An 18,337-nucleotide genomic window follows, 5' to 3' on the forward strand; every position below is an offset into this window, starting at 1 on the left:
ACCCGGGTTATCGTGGGATGCGCTGTTAAAACACTTTCAGATAGAACTCGAACTATTGCAAGACGTAGACAAACATTTATTTTTTGAGAGAGCGAAACGAGGAGGCATGTCAAGCGTCGGTAGCGCGAGATATCACAAAGCAAACAATAAATATCTGCCCGACCAATGAGTTATGTGACGTATCTAGACGCTAATAACCTATACGGTTGGGCTATGAGTCAGTACCTGCCGTACAAAGATTTTAAGTGGTTAAAGCCTAAGGAATTTAATAGCGAGTATATCATGTCGATCGAGAAAACGTCAGAAATGGGCTATTTTTTAAAGGTAGATCTAGATTATCCAGCTGCTCTTCACGATTGGCACAACCATTACTCGTTAGCATCGGAAAACACAGTCATACCCGAGACCGACCTGTCGGAGTATCAAAGAAATCTGTTGTCGACAGAACCTACATGTAGTAGCAAAGTACCCAAATTAACCGGCAAGCTAAAACCCAAATGCAAGTACATTTTGTACTACATCACATTACAGCTTTATATCGAGCTCGGATTAAAACTCAAAAAAGTACATCGCGTCTTAGGGTTTAAACAGAAGCCTTGGATGAAGTCGAACATCGATCAAAACACTCAACTCAGAACTAAAGCGACCTTTAACTTAGCAAAAGATTTTTTTAAACTCGTGAATTATAGCATTTTTGGAAAAATGATGGAAGACGTTAGAAATAGAATGGACGCAAAGCTACTCAGAGAGGATGAGCATAACAGATATGAAATGATAGTGTCTAAACCAAACTTCAAACAGACATTGATCTTTAAAGAATGCGAGCTGTCATTTGTCGAAATGTACAAGACTAAAACCGTGTTAAACAAACCGATCTACTGCGGAGTGAGTATCTTGGATCTCTCAAAGACGCTGATATACGATTTTTATTACAACCATTTGAAAGACAAGTACAAAGACAAAATCAGGTTGATGTACACAGATACAGACAGTTTGGTACTAGTAGTGCACACGGACGACATATACAAAGATATGCAGCAAAACGAACAACAATACGACCTTTCGAATTATCCGACGGATCATCCTTTGTACGACCCAACCAATAAGAAAGTGATTGGTAAATTTAAAGACGAGTTTGGAGGTAAAATAATCAAAGAAGTTGTTTGCATAAGGCCTAAAATGTACTCATAGGAAGCTGATTTCATCTTCCCCACCGCACTTTTTGCATGGTTTATGGGACAGGGCATCAGCCTTCTGATGGACTTGGCCAGGTCTGTGTTCCATTGTGAAGTCATATTCACTAAGAACCTCTTACCATCTTGCCAGTTAACTCTCTGGATTACGGAAGTTTGTCAAACAGCGAAGCGCTCCATGGTCAGATCGGATTGTAAACTTCTGTTCATACAGATACTGTTAAAAGGGTTTCACGTACACCACCACAGCCAGCAACTCGCGACTTTGTGACGCAGTAGTTGCGTTCAGGCTTTGTCAAGGTACGTCTGGCATATATGCCACTACCCTCTCTCTTCCATCCTCCTGCTTTTGGGAGAGAACAGCTCCGATTCCTACGTTACTTGCGTCTGTGTCTACGATGAACTCACCCTCCGCCTTGGGGTATGCGAGCTTTTCCTCGAGTCCCGCAAAAGCCTGGTCACATTCCTCCATCCAGATGAAAGCCCGATTCTTTTTTGTTATTCTGTGAAGAGGTTTTGCGATGTCAGCAAAGCCCTTGATGTACCGGTACCGTCGATAAGAAAGCCCCGTACACCCTTCACGGACTTCATGGTTGGCCACTCGAATACCGCCGAGACTTTCTCTGGGTCTGTGGAGACTCCTTCTTTCGTCATGATGTGACCCAAATAGGTCACTTGTTGCTTGAACAGACAGCACTTCTTGGGCTTGAGTTTCAGGGCAGCCATCCGGAGTCTTCAGAACACTTCCCCAAGCCTCTCCACTTCTTCCTCCACACTCCCAGCAAAGACCATTACATGTACATGTATGTCGTCTAAGTACAACAGCATCACATCCAAATGCAATCCGACGAACACCCTCTCCATTAACCTTTCAAAGGTTGCAGACGCATTACATTCGGCATGACGTTCTATTGGAACAGCCTAGCCCTTGTCACAAAAGCTGATTTCACCTTTGCATGTTCATCCAGCTCTACCTGCCAGTAGCGGCTAGCCAGGTCAAGAGTCGAAAACCATTCAGCCCCACCAAGGAATCCAAACTGTCGTCTATACGAGGTATGGGGTAGGCATCCTTTAGTGTGCACTCATTCAGAGCTTGGTAATCAATGCAAAACCAGGTGGATACGTCTTTCTTTGTAACCAGAACCAGCGGTGATTCCCACGGACTACTGAAGGGTTCAATGGTACCTCTTTCTAGCAACTGTTGCACCTGTATTGCAGCCTCGGCCCTTTGCCAGATAGTGCCCTGCTCCGCCCGACTCAATCTTGTGCTTCACCAGGTCAGTTTTTCCCAGGTCATCGTTGTCCTTTGAAAATACGCCTTTCAAGTCCTTCAAAAGTTTCTTGACTTGCTGGTGTTGTTCCTCCAGTAAGTTCTCTATGCTCCTGGCATACAAATATACTAGATGTCATGGCAGTTCATTCTGCTCCACCCCATCATGCCGTTCAATACCTGCCATGCTACCGCCACTCCCCTGCGTCTTGATCTCCTGGTCGTCTATCGGTACAAAGAGACCTGCTGTAGTCCCCTTGTAAATTGTGACCACCCTGTCTCCAGGGATGAACACTCTCACCGGGTATAGGTAGGCCACTGCCCTTACCAAGGTGCTTGCAACTACCAATCCCTTTTTCCCGAGCTGAGACTTGTTACTTGGTTCGACGATGCCCCATCCACTCAGTTTCTCTTTTTGCCTCACTACTCCTGTAAGGACAGCCTCGTGTCCCGGGGAACCTGTACCATGTTCTTCATCACCACCCGGCAGAAAAACGAGCTGGAGATATTGCCATTGCATGGAATGGTTTGGTCGCCTATTCTAAGCTGTAGCTGATCTAGATCCAAGATGCTACCCGACGTTAGCAGAAAGTTCATCCCCAGAATGCCTTGATGGTTTATGGACCACACAATGACTTGACAATGACCCTGGCGCAGTGTCCCCCAATCTTCACCTTCATGACTGCACTTCCTTCCACCGGCAAAGGAGTGCCATCGGCCTGACAAATGATTTCTGTCATAGGCTGCAGGTCAGGTCTTCTGGTCCCTTCTTTTCTTTTGAATTCCGTGGTAGAAATTAGTGTTTTGGTGGAACCGGTATCTACCGGTATCAGGAATTTAATAGTATGTTCTCCTATTTGCCCTTGGACGTACACCTTCTGCACTGGATTCCCTCTGTCTATTGGTAGGAATTGTGGCCTTCCCCCTTCTACTTTGCTTTTGCTATGTCGCTGTCTTTCTTGGGGTCTGTCTGTGTCGACCTCCCCACGACCCTCTGGGTTGGTCCAGTGGCGCTTCCCGAAACCCATGTTCCAAACCTCTGCAGTTGTGGCAGGCCTCATCTTCCCGTGATTTCCTGCCTCTCTCCTGCTGACTCCATTTCTTGTTAGCCACAGTTGCTTCGCTCCTTGCAGCTGTGGTTCCACTCCGCATGGCTTTTTCTAGACCAGCCATCATCCCATGTAATGCGGTGAGCTGCTCCGAAATAGCTTGTATCTGCCGGTTGAATTCCTCCCTGGAGACAGCTTCCACGTACCGATGGGCCCTTGGATTTCTGTCCTGCCGACCACCTTGGCCCCGCTGTCTCTGCCTCTTGGAGTTGAGGAACGATTCTGTTTCAATCGCTGCCTGTATTGCTTCATCTAAGGACTTTGGGTGGGCCCTTAAGATTCCCACATGCACCTCTGTGTCTGGGATGGCATCCATGAAATGCCTCCGGGTGAGTCTTTCCTGCGAATCTCTGGGGAGCTCGGGTTAGGCCAATCCCGTTATCCGCCGGATGCTGTGGCCGAGTGCTGACTCCCCTTGTTGTGCCCCTCAATTCCGCCAGGAATCTCTCAGCCTGCTCCCCAGGACCAAATCTTCTTTCCAACCTTGTAGTAACGTCGTCCTAGCTCGTTTGCTCGCCCTGGACCCCGTCTCCAAGCACTTGCTGGGCCTGCCTTCAGGCTTGCCGCCAAGAAAAATGCTTTCTCTGCAAACGTCCATGTATTGATTGTGGCACAAGACTCAAAATGAGCATTGTAATCCCTCCAAGGAATGTCCCCTGTAAATCTGTCTGGAACAAAACTTGGCTTTCATTGTGCCCTGTGAATCTTCTCATCCCCTCCACCTGTCTTTTTCTCTTGTTCCGCCATGGGCCCCTCTGGTCGCTTACTTCCAATCTTCACTCCCTCCAACCCTTACTCCAGTCCCTCCACCTTCACCAGTGAGGAAACCTTTGGTAGCTGTGGTTGACTCAACTCCATCTTGGTAGCAAAAACTGGACCCCCTGTGCTTGGCCGTTCACTCAAAATTAGTACATACTCGCTTCCAACTCTCCATTGTGCTCCATCATAAGGTCTCCCTTGAGTAGAGGCCATACTCATGCTTGCTCCTCTTGCGGACTGCCCGGCTGCTGCTGTGTACCCTGGGGATGTCTGCATTTCTGCTGTCATGGTGCTGAACACCATTTTGTAAGTTTTAAGCCACGATGGACACACTGAATCACTTTACTCACATCTGCCTCTTATCACATTTTTTTCTTGAGTATTGAACATGTAGTAACGATATACAAGATTCACATAAGTTTGATGATCACGAGCTACTCACAATATCGATAGTCTACCTGCGTTCACAATGTTTGGTCACAAAGATCACAAAAGGTTCACAAATTTCACATTGTTCTTAGGGCTCCTGAAGCTCACTAAGTTCCCGAAGGTTTGTCCATTGTTCACAGGTAAATATCCACTGGTAAATTGGCCTCAATCCATCCGCCGAGCTCATGAATAAAAGTTATAACCTCAAAATATTCTATAGGATTAAGGAGAGTTCTGAGAGCCATAACATTGTGAAATTGAAGACAAGGGCGGATCCAGGGGGGGGGGCCAAAGGGGGCCATGGCCCCCCCCCAAAACGAAACCAATTTTTTTTTTTTAATGTGACATCGCAATAAAGGCAGGCAATGAGTACACCACCATCTTTTCCTCAAAAAAAATTGGTTAAAGTGGTCAGAAATTGCCTCAGATCGCACCACAGAGCATCTAGAATCCAAAAAATTTTCGGGGCCCTCACGGGCCCCGAACCCCACGCCGTAATTTTTTAGACCCACTTTTTTTGGGGGGGACCAAATTTTTTTTTGGCCCCCCCAAAAATTGTGTTCTGGATCCGCCCTTGATTGAAGAGATATATGGCAATGAACCTCTGGCCCGGACTTGGGGCTTCCGATTCTAAGCATTTTGGATGCTGTTGGGCTCAAAAGTGGCACTTTTTTGCCATGTTGTGGAGGGATCGTTTTTTCAAGATGGCTACCGTTCCACTTTGGGGAAAATAGGGGTCGTCTTCTTTGGGGGAGATTTTCTCGAAAAGTTAATGGTCAGCTCACCCCAAAATGAAAAGACAATGAAATAGTATCATGTTGATCATCTTTTTTTCTGTGCAGCTTAAAAACCTGTGAGAGTTCCGAGTATTTTTGAAAGAATTTTGAAGTACATGTATGGGCATTTAGCACTTGTGTCTAAGGGAATTTTATGCAGGTGTGCACCTACAGTAGAATTGTGCACTTTTCCTCACAATTGTGTTTCTGAAAGCATTATGAAGGGAAAGTTTTGTTTTATTTACAAAACTCATGCCTGTTTTTGAACTTTATGAATGTAAAAATAGTAGATAATTTGTTCACATTCATACTAATGGTATGTACTGTGAAGCTGCAAAATTTGGCCAAATATATTATTGGGCCATTTTTTTTAAAAAAGTACTCATTTTTGGTCCACAATATGATTTTTTAGATGTTGGTACCGGTATATTGGTACAATGTATGTATCTGAGGGAAAATCCTCATCCATGGAGGCAAGTTTTAGATCAAATTGAGGCTCCATTAATTCACAATAACCATTGTAAGATAACAAAATGTACAGTTAATATGCAATATTTAGTAAAAATGTGATTCTTCAAAATCGTGTTCGTAAAGGCAACGCAACTGGTGAAATTTAGCTATTTAGCAAAATCATGCCTTTTTCTTGTAAGCAAAGCAAATGTGAAAATGGTTGACAGATCATTTGCACCAGAATTTGAGTGCAGCTGAGTGCATTTTATGGCCATTTGATTTAATAGTTGAAGACATCTTTAGAGCAAGTCCTATCCATGGAAGCAAGTTTTACAGCTACTGGTAAATGTATATGATCTCCCATAAATTCACTACAGGAAAGTGGGGTGCTGTGGTCCAATGGTTACGGTGTTCGACTTGTGTGCCGTGGTACATGGGTTCAAATCCTGACCATGGGAACATGGTGCTTATGCTCTTGAGCCAGGCACTTTACCGTTATTGCTTCGTCCTTCGGATGGGACGTAAAGCCGTAGGTCCAGTGTGTTGTGTAATGCACGTTAAAGAACCCAGTAACACTTACCGCTAAGAGAAGGGGTTTGCCCCGGTGTTTCTGGCAGTGGCTGCAATATGCGCCGCAGCACCTTGTAAACCCTTATAAGGTGCTACATAATGGGTCTCATATTTCTCATAAACTTTATTTACCTTTCTTTAATAATAGACATATCTCCAGCGCCTCGAGTACCTAATAGTTGTTAGATACGTGCGCTATATATACATGTAAGACTCCGATATTACTATATTATTATTACTAAATGTACATTAACTATAGGCACTATTGAGTCAAAGTGGTTTTTCTCAAAATCGTATTCTAAAAGCAAAATAAAAGTACCACTGCTCAAATGTTTTATTTAGGCATGAGATGGAACTGATGAGTGAAATTATTTTGACAAGAATATAATTTTGATTAGATATGATATTTTTTTCTAGCATAAACTCTTATCAGTGCTGGAGGTTTCTCTGATATAAATCTAAAACAGTCCCTAACTTGTAGCAGTGTTGAAGATGTGGCAGGTCTGTTTAGTTCACAAGACAGAAGAAGATGATACAAGAATGTGTCTGCATGTTTCATCCTCGAATGCAGCTCGGTACCAAGGAGTGAAAGGATATGTGGCCATCAAGTCCCTTGACACATGGTTCTCGCAGCCAACTACTTTCCCAGAATGGAATCACTGGATTCTAACTTGTTATACATGCCACTCCTGAGTTCAAGTGGCATTTAGAAAAAAAAGCTGGCTGCCATCTTGAAAAATATTCCGGTCGGGCGACCATATTGTAAGGAAAAAAAAAAGGGCCTCCTTCCTTTGTTCAAAAAGGCAGGATGCTAAACTTTTTCATTTTTTATTTGGCCTTACTACACATTTTTCCATAGAGTGGTCAGTCCTTTCAAATAGTTGGACCATGGTTGGACAGTACCAGTAGACTTTAGCCTCATTTTGAAATCACTTGAATTCCCTCTCATGTGCAAAATATTGAAGAAAAGTCTCCTTTAAGAATTGAATTGAGTCTTCAAACTTGGTTGGTGAAAAACTGAGGACCTTTTCTTTGCCAAATTTTGGTGAAATTTGCTGGCTTAAGAGTGAGTAAAGTTGGCCTGATTTAGTTTTGCACGTTTCAGAACACTCTAGGTCTCAGTCTGCTTTTACCCTTGACTAGGCCTACACGCAGACACCTCCATAATGATCGTTCACCAAAAAAAATTGGGGAAAAAAGTCCCTACCTACATGTACCTTTCAAATGCCATGTTACATGTACATGTATAAGTCGGAAGCAGAACTATTTGTTTTGGCCTAAACTGTGGATTGCTAGAGTGTTACTCCGGTAAAGTGTTTGTTCCATTGACTCCATAGTCCATTGTTATTTTGAATAATTTGTCCCTTTATTGCATTTACATAATGCGTAAACAAACCTTTCTTTCAGCTTCACTCTCAGCTGTACCTACGCTGACTCCATGTCAGAGGTGGCAGCAAGTCATTTCTTGCAAGTCCAAGTCACGTCACAAGTCATTGTTTGCAAGTCCAAGTCAAGTCACAAGTCATTAGGTCCAGTCACAAGTCAAGTCACAAGTCATTAGGTCCAGTCACAAGTCAAGTCACAAGTCATTTGGTCTTAACACAAGTCAAGTCACAAGTATCTTTGTCCAAGAACACGTCAAGTTGCACATTGTAATAAGTTACAGCTGTAATAAGCTAAAAGAATTAATCTGGCGTCAACTTACGAGTTATTTTAAACATGCCTCCTTAATTCCCCTTTTTCAATGTGTTGCAATTACATGTACTTTTCTTGTAGTTTATCACATATCTGTCGGATATTAGCCCTTTGTATACTTTAGGCCCTAATAAATTTACTTTACATTTTAGAAATAAATGTTGAGATGACCGTGAAAAAAAGACTTCACTCACTCGATTAAATATAGTATACTAACACTTTATTGTTCAATTTTCATGTATAAACGCCTACCAATGGGTTAGGCTATCCGGTATTTTACGTGCAATTGACAAAGGCCTGCTTTCTTTTCATGAAAGGTTCCTTTCAAAGTTTGTTCAACCAGTACATTAAGCAAGAGACAATTGGTCATTGAAAACTGTAGTTTGTTGTGACAGTCTTATTGAAAACTTTTGAAACTAGTGGGAACTATTCATTTTACTGGATTCAGTCACTGAGGTCTATTTTCTGGAATGAAAAAGCTAATTAAAAGTATAATAGCTTGATTAAAGTGTATTGGGTCGCTCGAGTAGCGTCTGACTTGGGTTGGTTACAAGTCATTTTTTGCAATCCCAAGTCAAGTCACAAGTCATTGTTTGCAAGTCCAAGTCAAGTCACAAGTCAAAGCTTGTATATACAAGTCAAGTCACAAGTCACAAAAATAGCGACTCGAGTCCGACTCGAGTCCAAGTCACATGACTCGAGTCAGCAACTCTGCTCCATGTTGTGCTGTGCAGTTTACTGAATAACATATTGCTGTATGTTCACCGCCCATGGTACAACTGTGAGCCAGTACATGCGCACTGCTGTATTGTAACAAGCTACCATAGGAGTGTTGTGTTATTATGAGTGTTGGTTTTTTATGCCCCGCGGCGAAGCCGAAGGGGCATACTGTTTCCGCCTTGTCCTTCCGTGGGTGGGTGTGTGGGTGGGTGGGTGGGTGGTTTGAAGTTCAACATATGAACTTCAAATTTGGTTTGTGGATTGTCCTTGGTAATCCTAAGAAGCCTTTTGCATTTGGGGCCGAAAGGTCAAGGGTCAAGGTCACAGTGGCTGAAACAATAGAAATTTTGTCAGCGCGATAACTTGAGAAATACTTTACATATGAACTTCAAATTTGGTTTGTGGATTGTCCTTGGCAATCCTAAGAAGCCTTTTGCATTTGGGGCCAAAAGGTCAAGGTCACAGTGGCAAAAATAAAAGAAATTTTATCAGCACGATAACTTGAGATATACTTTACATATGAACTTCAAATTTGGCTTGTGGATTGTCCTTGGCAATCCAGAGAAGCATTGGTTCGATCGCATTGGGGGTCGAAAGGTCAAGGTCACAGTGGCTTAAACAATAGAAATCTTGTATTTATTCTGAGATCATAGGGATTAGGGATTAATTCATATAAAACCTACAGAAGACACTAATGCTGTCAATGAACGTTCCATGTGACCAAGGTACATGTAAGTTGATGTTAGAGTGGTGTTATGTCATGGAAACAGTCACGGTTGCGGGGCATTTGTGTTTGTAAACACACCTGACTTGTTTTATAATAAGCCAATCATTGCTGTTGTATGAGGCGCGTAAGCATACGCACACGCGCATACGCAGAGCGCGTCTGCACTGTGCCTTTAAATATGACTGATTTTCAATTATTTGGGTTCTGTTTTCTCTTGGAGCAGACCACGCAAGACCTCAAGGCATGCAAATACTCGTTTTTTTTTACCAGTTTTAATGCAGCATAAAAGAATACAAGAAATGAGGCCATCGAACGCAACCAATGCTACCACTGAATTGCTCATATTTTATTGAAATCTCAACTTAAAGGGAATGTACAACATTTGCTTTTGCTGCAAGTTTCAGAAATAATTGGATTTGGAGGATTAGTATGTTATAGCAAATATTGTTAAACTGACTTGCTTCACGTTTTGGGTTCGGAGGTGCTGGAAAATCCAAGAAAACCAACCATGTTCTTGTAGTCTGGTTCCCTAAGATGAAACGGAACAATTGATAGACTTAAGGGAATTGTAAGGTCAAAGAATCCGTCTAGCAGGTTTGTACCCCTTCACAGGTGTGTAATCAATTGCAAAGAAAATATGGAATAACTAAATATGAAAATTTAGGAGCAGTTTTTGAAAAAAGCTAGTTTTCTCCAACGCTGGTCGGCTGACCAGCATTGGAAAAAATACAAGTTTTCTTGAAAATGTCAGCACACCAGGAGCCACGATTTTATAGGATGCTTTGAACTATCATTCCTAACAATCCAGTAAGATATTTTGTGGTAATTTGATCATTTCGTTTTTAGATGTTTGCAAATGTTGTTTCTTCCCTTTAAAAGATAGGGCATTCTGTTAAAGATTGTGCGGTTTATTTGAGAACCAGAATAAAAGTTCTTTTTTAAGAGTTGATTGGTAAAAGACTTTTATTTATTTTTTTTAGATATCTTTCTTCTTTTGTTCTTCCTGCATTTAATCTCATTGATCGAAAACTCAACTCAAGCTTCTTGCAGACAACTGGGACCATCTTGGGTTTTTAGACCAGATTAGCTGTATAGGCATTGCCGGAATCGTTACAATATCAAGCGCATTGTTGTTATTTAGTCAACCAGTTACCTTTAAACAGTGATGTAGCCAGGAATTTTTCAGTGGGGGGCGCTGGGGGGGGGGGGGGAGGGGGGGGGCTGGAACATTTCATGGAGGGGCGTCATGTAGATCAATGATAATTTTTTCAGAAACTCGAAATCTCAATGGGGGGCGACAAGGTTTCATGGGGGGGCTGTCGCATCGTTGGAAATTTCCGTCAGTAGTTCTTTTTTTATTCAGCAATGTGCGCGCAAGCGTTGACACGACGTACACGCGCGCACGGTTGCTTTAATTCGTCGGATCAGCTGCAATCGGCTCAGTGAGAATGTGTCTCGGACCCTGAATTCAGGCCCAATTCAAAACATGATTCAGCAACTTTTGATTTGAAATTGACATCCTAGAATGCTGTTACAGCTGAAGCTGAGCTGAAACTTCATCAGGTTAGTTGTTCAGCACCCTTCTTCAGATTTTGAGCACGTTTGTTGCTTCAAACGAACAAAATGCACAAATTATAAATGATGGACTGACCTTTAAAGCATTTTAAAGAACGGATGTCGTCGAGCTACCACAGTAGCCTAGTGGATAGCGTGATGAGCTATGGATACAAAGATCATCCCTGGTTCCAATCCACGTCGTCGCTGCTCATTTTCATCAACTATTTTTCTTCTCTGAATTTATCGTTGAGATAATTTTATTTTAAGGGAAAAAAGAGAACGAGAACCTATAAGTGTCTTGCAACGATTCAAAGGAAAACTGAATTATGCATGACATTTGAGCAACCCTGGCCTACGGAAAAAGTGTGCCGTCATCTCAATTCAACCATGCGTACTTCACACGGTGTAGTAAAGCACGAATGGAACTGGAAGTTAACGCACTCGAGTGTTTATCAAATGAGCGCTAGTAGTCAGTGGTGCGCACGCGTATGACTTTTTACTAATGAACCCATTGATCTCCATTAGTAAGTCTTATAGCCCCTAATGGAGTAGTCTGGTTCCCAGACCAAAAGATTCTGACTATTCCTGATGAAGGTTCCTGATGAAGATTCTGACCAACCTCGTCCCTTGGGCAGTACGCGCCCACCACTACCCATTGGAAACGAGGTTGGAAATAAAGTAAGCACTGGGGATGAAGTTGGATTCTGACTATTCCTGATAATCTTAGGTCAGGTAGCCATCTAAAGCACCGAGTACAGGTACATTCAAGGCTGAGTACTGGGCTGAGTCGGAGTACCTAAGAAATATCTGCATAGGATTGTTGCCTTATTATTGGCAGTATCTATTTTTTGTTTAATTTCTTTCCAGCAGTGACGCTTTCCACCATGATCCAAGCACACAAAGCAGACCTGTGGATGGTTCTACTTCTAGGTAAGTGGCATCCATTGCGTGCTTCAGTCATGCAGGCGATACGAATGTGCAATTGTATGCGCCAGTTACTCAAAATTTGAACTATATTGTCAATTTTTGAAACAAAACAAAGCCTTTTTTTTATTTAATGGATCCCGGATACTCCTAGAACTATGAGGCTCCACGTCATAGGTTCAGAACCCCGCAAAATTGTTGTCAGCACAAAACACTAATTAAGTACAAAAACGTCCATCCCAACCAAGCCGTTTCCCACAGAACCGCTGCACAGTTTGCCCCTAAACTCCGTACAATACCTCATGACATACTCACGTTATGTGCACCGAACAAACATCGGTGGATTCTGTCTGTTTTCGGCAAAAATGATGAAAAATATGCCCTTTCCGCACTGAGCCAACCTAACACTTGAAACGAGCACGCGCACAGAATGATCGCAGTCATTTTCGGGTTCGATCGCTCGGAGCGCGCCGCGGGGGGTACGTACTTGCACTTGTACGCATGCGCATACTATCGTTCCGCTCCTACACCATACCCCCCGCGGCGCGCTCCGAGCGATCGAACCGAAAATGACTGCGATCATTCTGCGCGCGTGCTCTTTCCAAGTGTTAGGTTGGCTCAGTGCGGAAAGGGCATATTTTTCATCATTTTTGCCGAAAACAGACAGAATCCACCGATGTTTGTTCGGTGCACATAACGTGAGTATGTCATGATGTATTGTTCGGTGCACATAACGTGAGTATGTCATGAGGTATTGTACGGAGTTTAGGGGCAAACTGTGCAGCAGTTCTGTGGGAAAAAGCTTGGTTGGGATGGACGTTTTTGTACTTAATTAGTGTTTTGTGCTGACAACAATTTTGCGGGGTTCTGAACCTATGAGGCTCCACTACGTGGAGCCTCATAGTTCTAGGAGTAGATCCCGGAGACATAAAAAAAGAGAGATCATTACGACTTATGAAAATGCTCTACTTCCCCGATACAACTAAAGTTCCATTTTCTATAAGTTTCAGTCAAACGGAGTCTTATGGGGTAGATTGCATTAATCTGTTACGTTAATTTTACACCATCAGTAATCTTTAAATAAAATATGACTTATTTAATAATATCAGTTGGTATACTTTCCCCATTATAGTCATTATTGTGGTGGTGACTCGCATCCAAGCAAGTAGTAACGAGGATGGAACCATCTTCCTGGAGCGAGGCAACCCTGGCATCCTGTCCTGCCCTCCCGTCGCATCCGGACGAATCCCACTGGGTCAGATCATCGCCATGTACTGGTACTTCCCCCGAGTACGAGATGAAGACATCTTGATCTCCTACTTCTTTGGGAATGTCGGTCCACAAAACGGCATTCCAGAGGGCGTGTATGACATCAATGGAAACTTCTCTCTGGTTATTGAGAACGTCACCGACTCAGACGAAGGGACCTACTACTGTAGGGTCAAACCGAGGTTGAGAATGATGGTTGATGGGCACGTGGCAATGCGTGTCAAAGGTGAGTGGGTTGTTGTCAAATTATTTCTATTTTTTTTATGTCTCGTTTTTATGCCAGAGTTTTTTGTTCGTTTCGTTTCGTGTTTCCTTTATCTTTCACTCAACCCCGAATTCACGCAGTTTATCACACTTCGATCTATATACTTACGCAACAGTTTTTAAAGAGGTTGTGGAATGCTCGAAGACATTTCCGTCATTTTTCGGGTAAATGTAGCCTAAGGTGTGATGAAATAAAAACGACTATTGTTTCTGTCATGAAATGAGTACAAAAGGTATTTTTGAGAGCTGTTTTTCAGGTCCAGTTTCGACCCGAACATGCAACTGTGTAAAAGTCGTCGTTGCGGGCAGCAAACAAAACACAGTAAATCGTGACGTAATAAACAGGACTCCCGATGCACAGTAGCATACACGAGTCCTGTTTATTACGTCACGATTTACTGTGTTTTGTTTGCTGCCCGCAACGACGACTTTTACACAGTTGCATGTTCGGGTCGAAACTGGACCTGAAAAACAGCTCTCAAAAGTACCTTTTGTACTCATTTCATGACAGAAACAATAGTGGTTTTTATTTCATCACACCTTAGGCTACATATACCCGAAAAATGACGGAAATGTCTTCGAGCATTCCACAACCTCTTTAAACACGATGTCTTCATGGAATACGCACCTGATTGGTAGCACAGTCCAATTATCTCTTTTATTCGACGGTACCAGTAGGAATACGCCCCTTGTAGAAAATGGTTATGGTAATTTACTGGCCCTTTCCATGGTAATTTGTTGTATTTTATATGTTCTTGGAAGTCCAGGTGAAAGCACATTTTTTTTTAACGTGGTATAAATTTGAAGCGTAAGGTAGAGTGTGGGAGAGAACCATTTGTGCGTTTGGGAGAGAGAGGTGTCAAGGAGTTACTGTGTGAAGTTTTGTTGGGTCGTCGCCACCTGTAACCAGCAGGCGAGTGGAAGCAGCCACCGCAGGTACCGGGCCGGCCAACTTAAACTGTTGAGGCCGAGAGCCACGTATAGTCAGAAGTACATGTAAAAGTACTTGCTTGACACTCTCTTCATCTGTATGACCAGACGCCACACGGCAGTAGCCTGACCCCAAGAGTACATGTACACTCTCCAAGAATTACTGTACCAGTAAGTTCCTGATTTTTGAGTCATGTTTGGTTGTAATCTGAATCCACTAGTTTAGACACCATGTGAGATCAATTTGTATTTTCATGTGTGATTCCAAAAGAACCAAGATTTGTAGTGTTTTTGGTTATTTTACATTTCACAGATAACCATTTTCCCTGGTGGGAACAACCAACCCTATTCCTATACTGTGAGACCAATCTGTAAAATGGCAGGGACCCCACTGTAGCCAGGCGGTGACTGATCAACACACTGATCGAGGCAGAGACGACAATCCAGTCAACGCTAGTGTCACCCACCTGAGCCTATTTACCTGCCATTTTACAATTCTGTATCTGGGGAAGGTTGCAAATATCTTAAACATAATCTAGAATCTGGAATCTAAAACCCACAAATTGGCTTTGATTTAAATTGTAATTTGTAAAACTTAAAGACCGGTTGCTTTGTTTTCTTTACTTTGTTTCTTTTAATGTAACAACTAAGTTGGCTTTATTTGAAGATTTGGATTGATATTTCTGTATTCATTTCTTGGCTGGATCAGCAAATTTTCCGTTAATATTTGTTAAAACTCAGATGAGAAATTGCTGAATTATTTTGTTGGATTGAGCTTTCATATTTTTGTGTTGTTGCAAAGTTGCTAATTTGTATGCCGTGCTTAAGTTAACCTGCTAAGTTAACCCGTGCTAATTCAACCTGTTGTGACAAATCACGAACTACACTTTTTATATTAGTCTCCCTTATCTCAACTGTATGAGCCAAATAGCACTGTTAAGTGGGTGTGTCTTTAGTCACCTACTGAAATCTGATTGGTCAAATCCTTTTGTATTGAGTAAAGCACACGTGTACAAGATTATAGGGATGTTGGCCTATAAAAGGCAGAGCTGATGAAATAAAACTCACTTCCTGATCAGGTGGGGCCGAAGAAGTCAAACCAATCTCCTGTGCCTAATTTATTGTTGATTGTCTAATTAATTATACTCGGTTAAAGGGTGTGGTCCACAGTGATCCACATTAAATCCACCCGTGATCCACCCAAATCCACCCGAATCCACCCAATCCACAGTGATCCACCCAATCCACTAGGTCACCCCGCCCCCAAATCAAACCACAAGTAATCCACACTACCACTGAGGCATAGAAGGGCTCAACAAGAAGTATCCCGGAGCTGTGGCATTCAACCGCAGGTGCTGACGTCATTAGACCTGGCAGGGCTAGGGAAACCGATTGGCTACGCACGTTACATTGGTGGCAGCGGTGGGATGACAAAGGATGTCCAGTTGGACAAGAGGTCACAGGAACTTCCCCCACAGGTCGCAGGAGGGGCATCATCAGTAATCTACCCATCATTATCGTCTCCTTGGCCGGGGTATATGTCCACACCAGTGGATCCGGGACCAAGGCGGGTGGAGGCGCCGGCTTATCAAGGTTTTGTGGGTCGGTCCCAAACCGAATCCGAGCCGAGCAGTGCATCCTGGCAGAGACAAGCTGGCCCATTGCTACAAGATGGTTTTGCAGGTTCAGCTTACAGTATGACTACAACTCCGAGCGGCAATCCGTTTTTGACGGATGAGGTGAGATGTAATTTGCAGCACCAGTTTCACGGAACACCACAACAGCCTTCGGTTACCGCACCGACAAGGACGCTAGCGGGAATCATGAGCACGGGGTTGCAGCAGCAAAGTCAGCCAGCGATTTGGCAAGGAGCAGCAGGGCTCTCATGGAACCCTCCTGACAAGGTCCCAACGGTGTCGCAGGGGGTGGAGCTACCCAAATCAGCTGTGGGTGCCAAGGTGGAAGGCAGAGTCCACCGCAAACCAAGCATGGTTCCTGACCGATTCGCGGGGGCTATCCCATGGAGAGACTACAGGGCCCATTTTGAGTCTTGTGCGGTCATCAATGGCTGGTCGGCTGAAGAAAAGGCATATTTCCTAGCAGCTAGTCTGAAGAGTCAAGCTCAACAGGTGTTGGGAGACAGGGTCTCCGGTGATGTGTTGAGCTATTCGGAGCTCACAGAGAGACTGGAGAGGAGATACGGGCCTGGTGAGCAAGCCGAAACGTTTTTAGCGGAGCTGCGAAGCAGAACAAGAAAAACAGGGAAAGGTTTGCAGGAGCTTGGGCAGGGCATACGTCGACTGACAGAGCTGGCGTATCCAGAGCTCCCGAGAGACAGCAGAGAGCGCCTGGCACGAGGGCACTTAGTGGATGCCATACCGAATGCAGAAATTCGAGCTGGAATATTTAGGGCTCACCCCAAGACACTGGACGAGGCTGTTAGAGCAGCATTGGAAACGGAGTCATTTCTAAATGCGGAGAGACAGCGGCAACAAGCCCAGGGTGGACGGTTAGATAGAAATCCCAGAACAACAAGACAAGTGGAAATCGTCTCGAGAGAGGAGTTTGAACAGCAAACAAGGGTAATGTCGGAACAGTTACAGACATTGCATCAGTTGATGTCGAGATTGACTGAAGCGATGAAGCAAGAGGCTCCCCAACGTGTCAAGTGGGAGGGGGAGCCACGACGGAGGCTAAGCTGTTTCAATTGTGGAGAAATTGGGCACTTTCGGGAAACGATGCAGGACCAACCCAGCGGGTCATGGGGAGGTCACTAGCAGAACCAGACCCAAACAAGGTGGTGGTCGTGGAGGCAAAGAAAAATTAGGGATTGACGAGGATGGTTCGGATGGAGAAACGGTTCAATCGCATCCAAAAGAAATAGGAGCACTTCATGGGGTGTATGTGGAAGGGCAAATCGGCCAACACTCGTTGCCATTTCTGATCGACACAGGATCTTCAGAGACACTGATTAGTATCACAGAGTATAACTCGATGATCAGAGGAGTTCGTCCCAGTTTGGTGCCGATTAGTGATGTAATCCGCCAGGCGGATGGTAAGCCACTAACTGCCAAGGGGAGTACAAATAGGAGCCCTGATGGGGGTACAAATAGGAGGATACCGTGCTGAAGTGGACGTTATTGTCGCGCCAATTAGAAATAGGGGCATACTTGGAATGAATTTTCTGCTGACCACTGCCTGTACCCTGGACCTGAAAGAACTTCAACTCAGAATAGCAGAGCACACCGTGCCCCTTTGTGATGGCAAGAGAACCAGTTCATCTTGTTATAAGGTCCGTGCCGAAAAGACATCCCGGATTCCACCAGGACATGAAGCCATCATCACGGGAGTCCTGGAACAACCGATGGAACTCCAAGGTTTGGGAATGATTGAGCCCACTGACAGGAACGTCTTGTCCGAAAGAGGGTTACTGGTCGCCAGAGTGCTGGTGGATGCGGGAGTTGACAGCTACCCAATTCGAGTGTTTAACCCAGGTGCAAGCGTAGCGACAGTCAGTGGAGGATGTATAGTAGGGACACTCACAGCCATACATGAGGAAGACGTAGAATCCCCTGGGGTGTCAGTAACAATAATGGAGAGGGCAGACAAGGGATCAAGGGAAGTACCGGAACATCTTGTTGAACTTTACCAGCAGAGTGTAAGCCAACTGTCGGATGATGCCGACAGAGAACGAG

At 43.9% G+C, this 18,337-nt stretch overlaps 1 protein-coding gene across 4 annotated transcripts in view; it reads left to right on the plus strand.

Annotated features, from left to right (window-relative positions):
• Positions 1-18,337, plus strand: part of LOC119738161 — a 44,463-nt gene that overhangs the window by 5,204 nt on the left and 20,922 nt on the right. For 2 of the 4 annotated variants that reach the window (XM_038212905.1, XM_038212908.1), the window contains exons 2-3: positions 12,123-12,185; positions 13,312-13,674. In XM_038212905.1, coding sequence (XP_038068833.1) covers positions 12,140-12,185; positions 13,312-13,674 — 409 coding nt within the window. In that variant the 5' untranslated portion in view covers positions 12,123-12,139. Of the gene's footprint in view, positions 1-12,010; positions 12,186-13,311; positions 13,675-18,337 lie in introns of those variants that run through there. The other 2 variants (XM_038212907.1, XM_038212906.1) reach the window with 2 other exon arrangements.

The sequence above is a fragment of the Patiria miniata genome, unplaced genomic scaffold, assembly GCF_015706575.1.
Source record: "Patiria miniata isolate m_02_andy unplaced genomic scaffold, ASM1570657v1 HiC_scaffold_3, whole genome shotgun sequence".
Taxonomy (NCBI): domain Eukaryota; kingdom Metazoa; phylum Echinodermata; class Asteroidea; order Valvatida; family Asterinidae; genus Patiria; species Patiria miniata.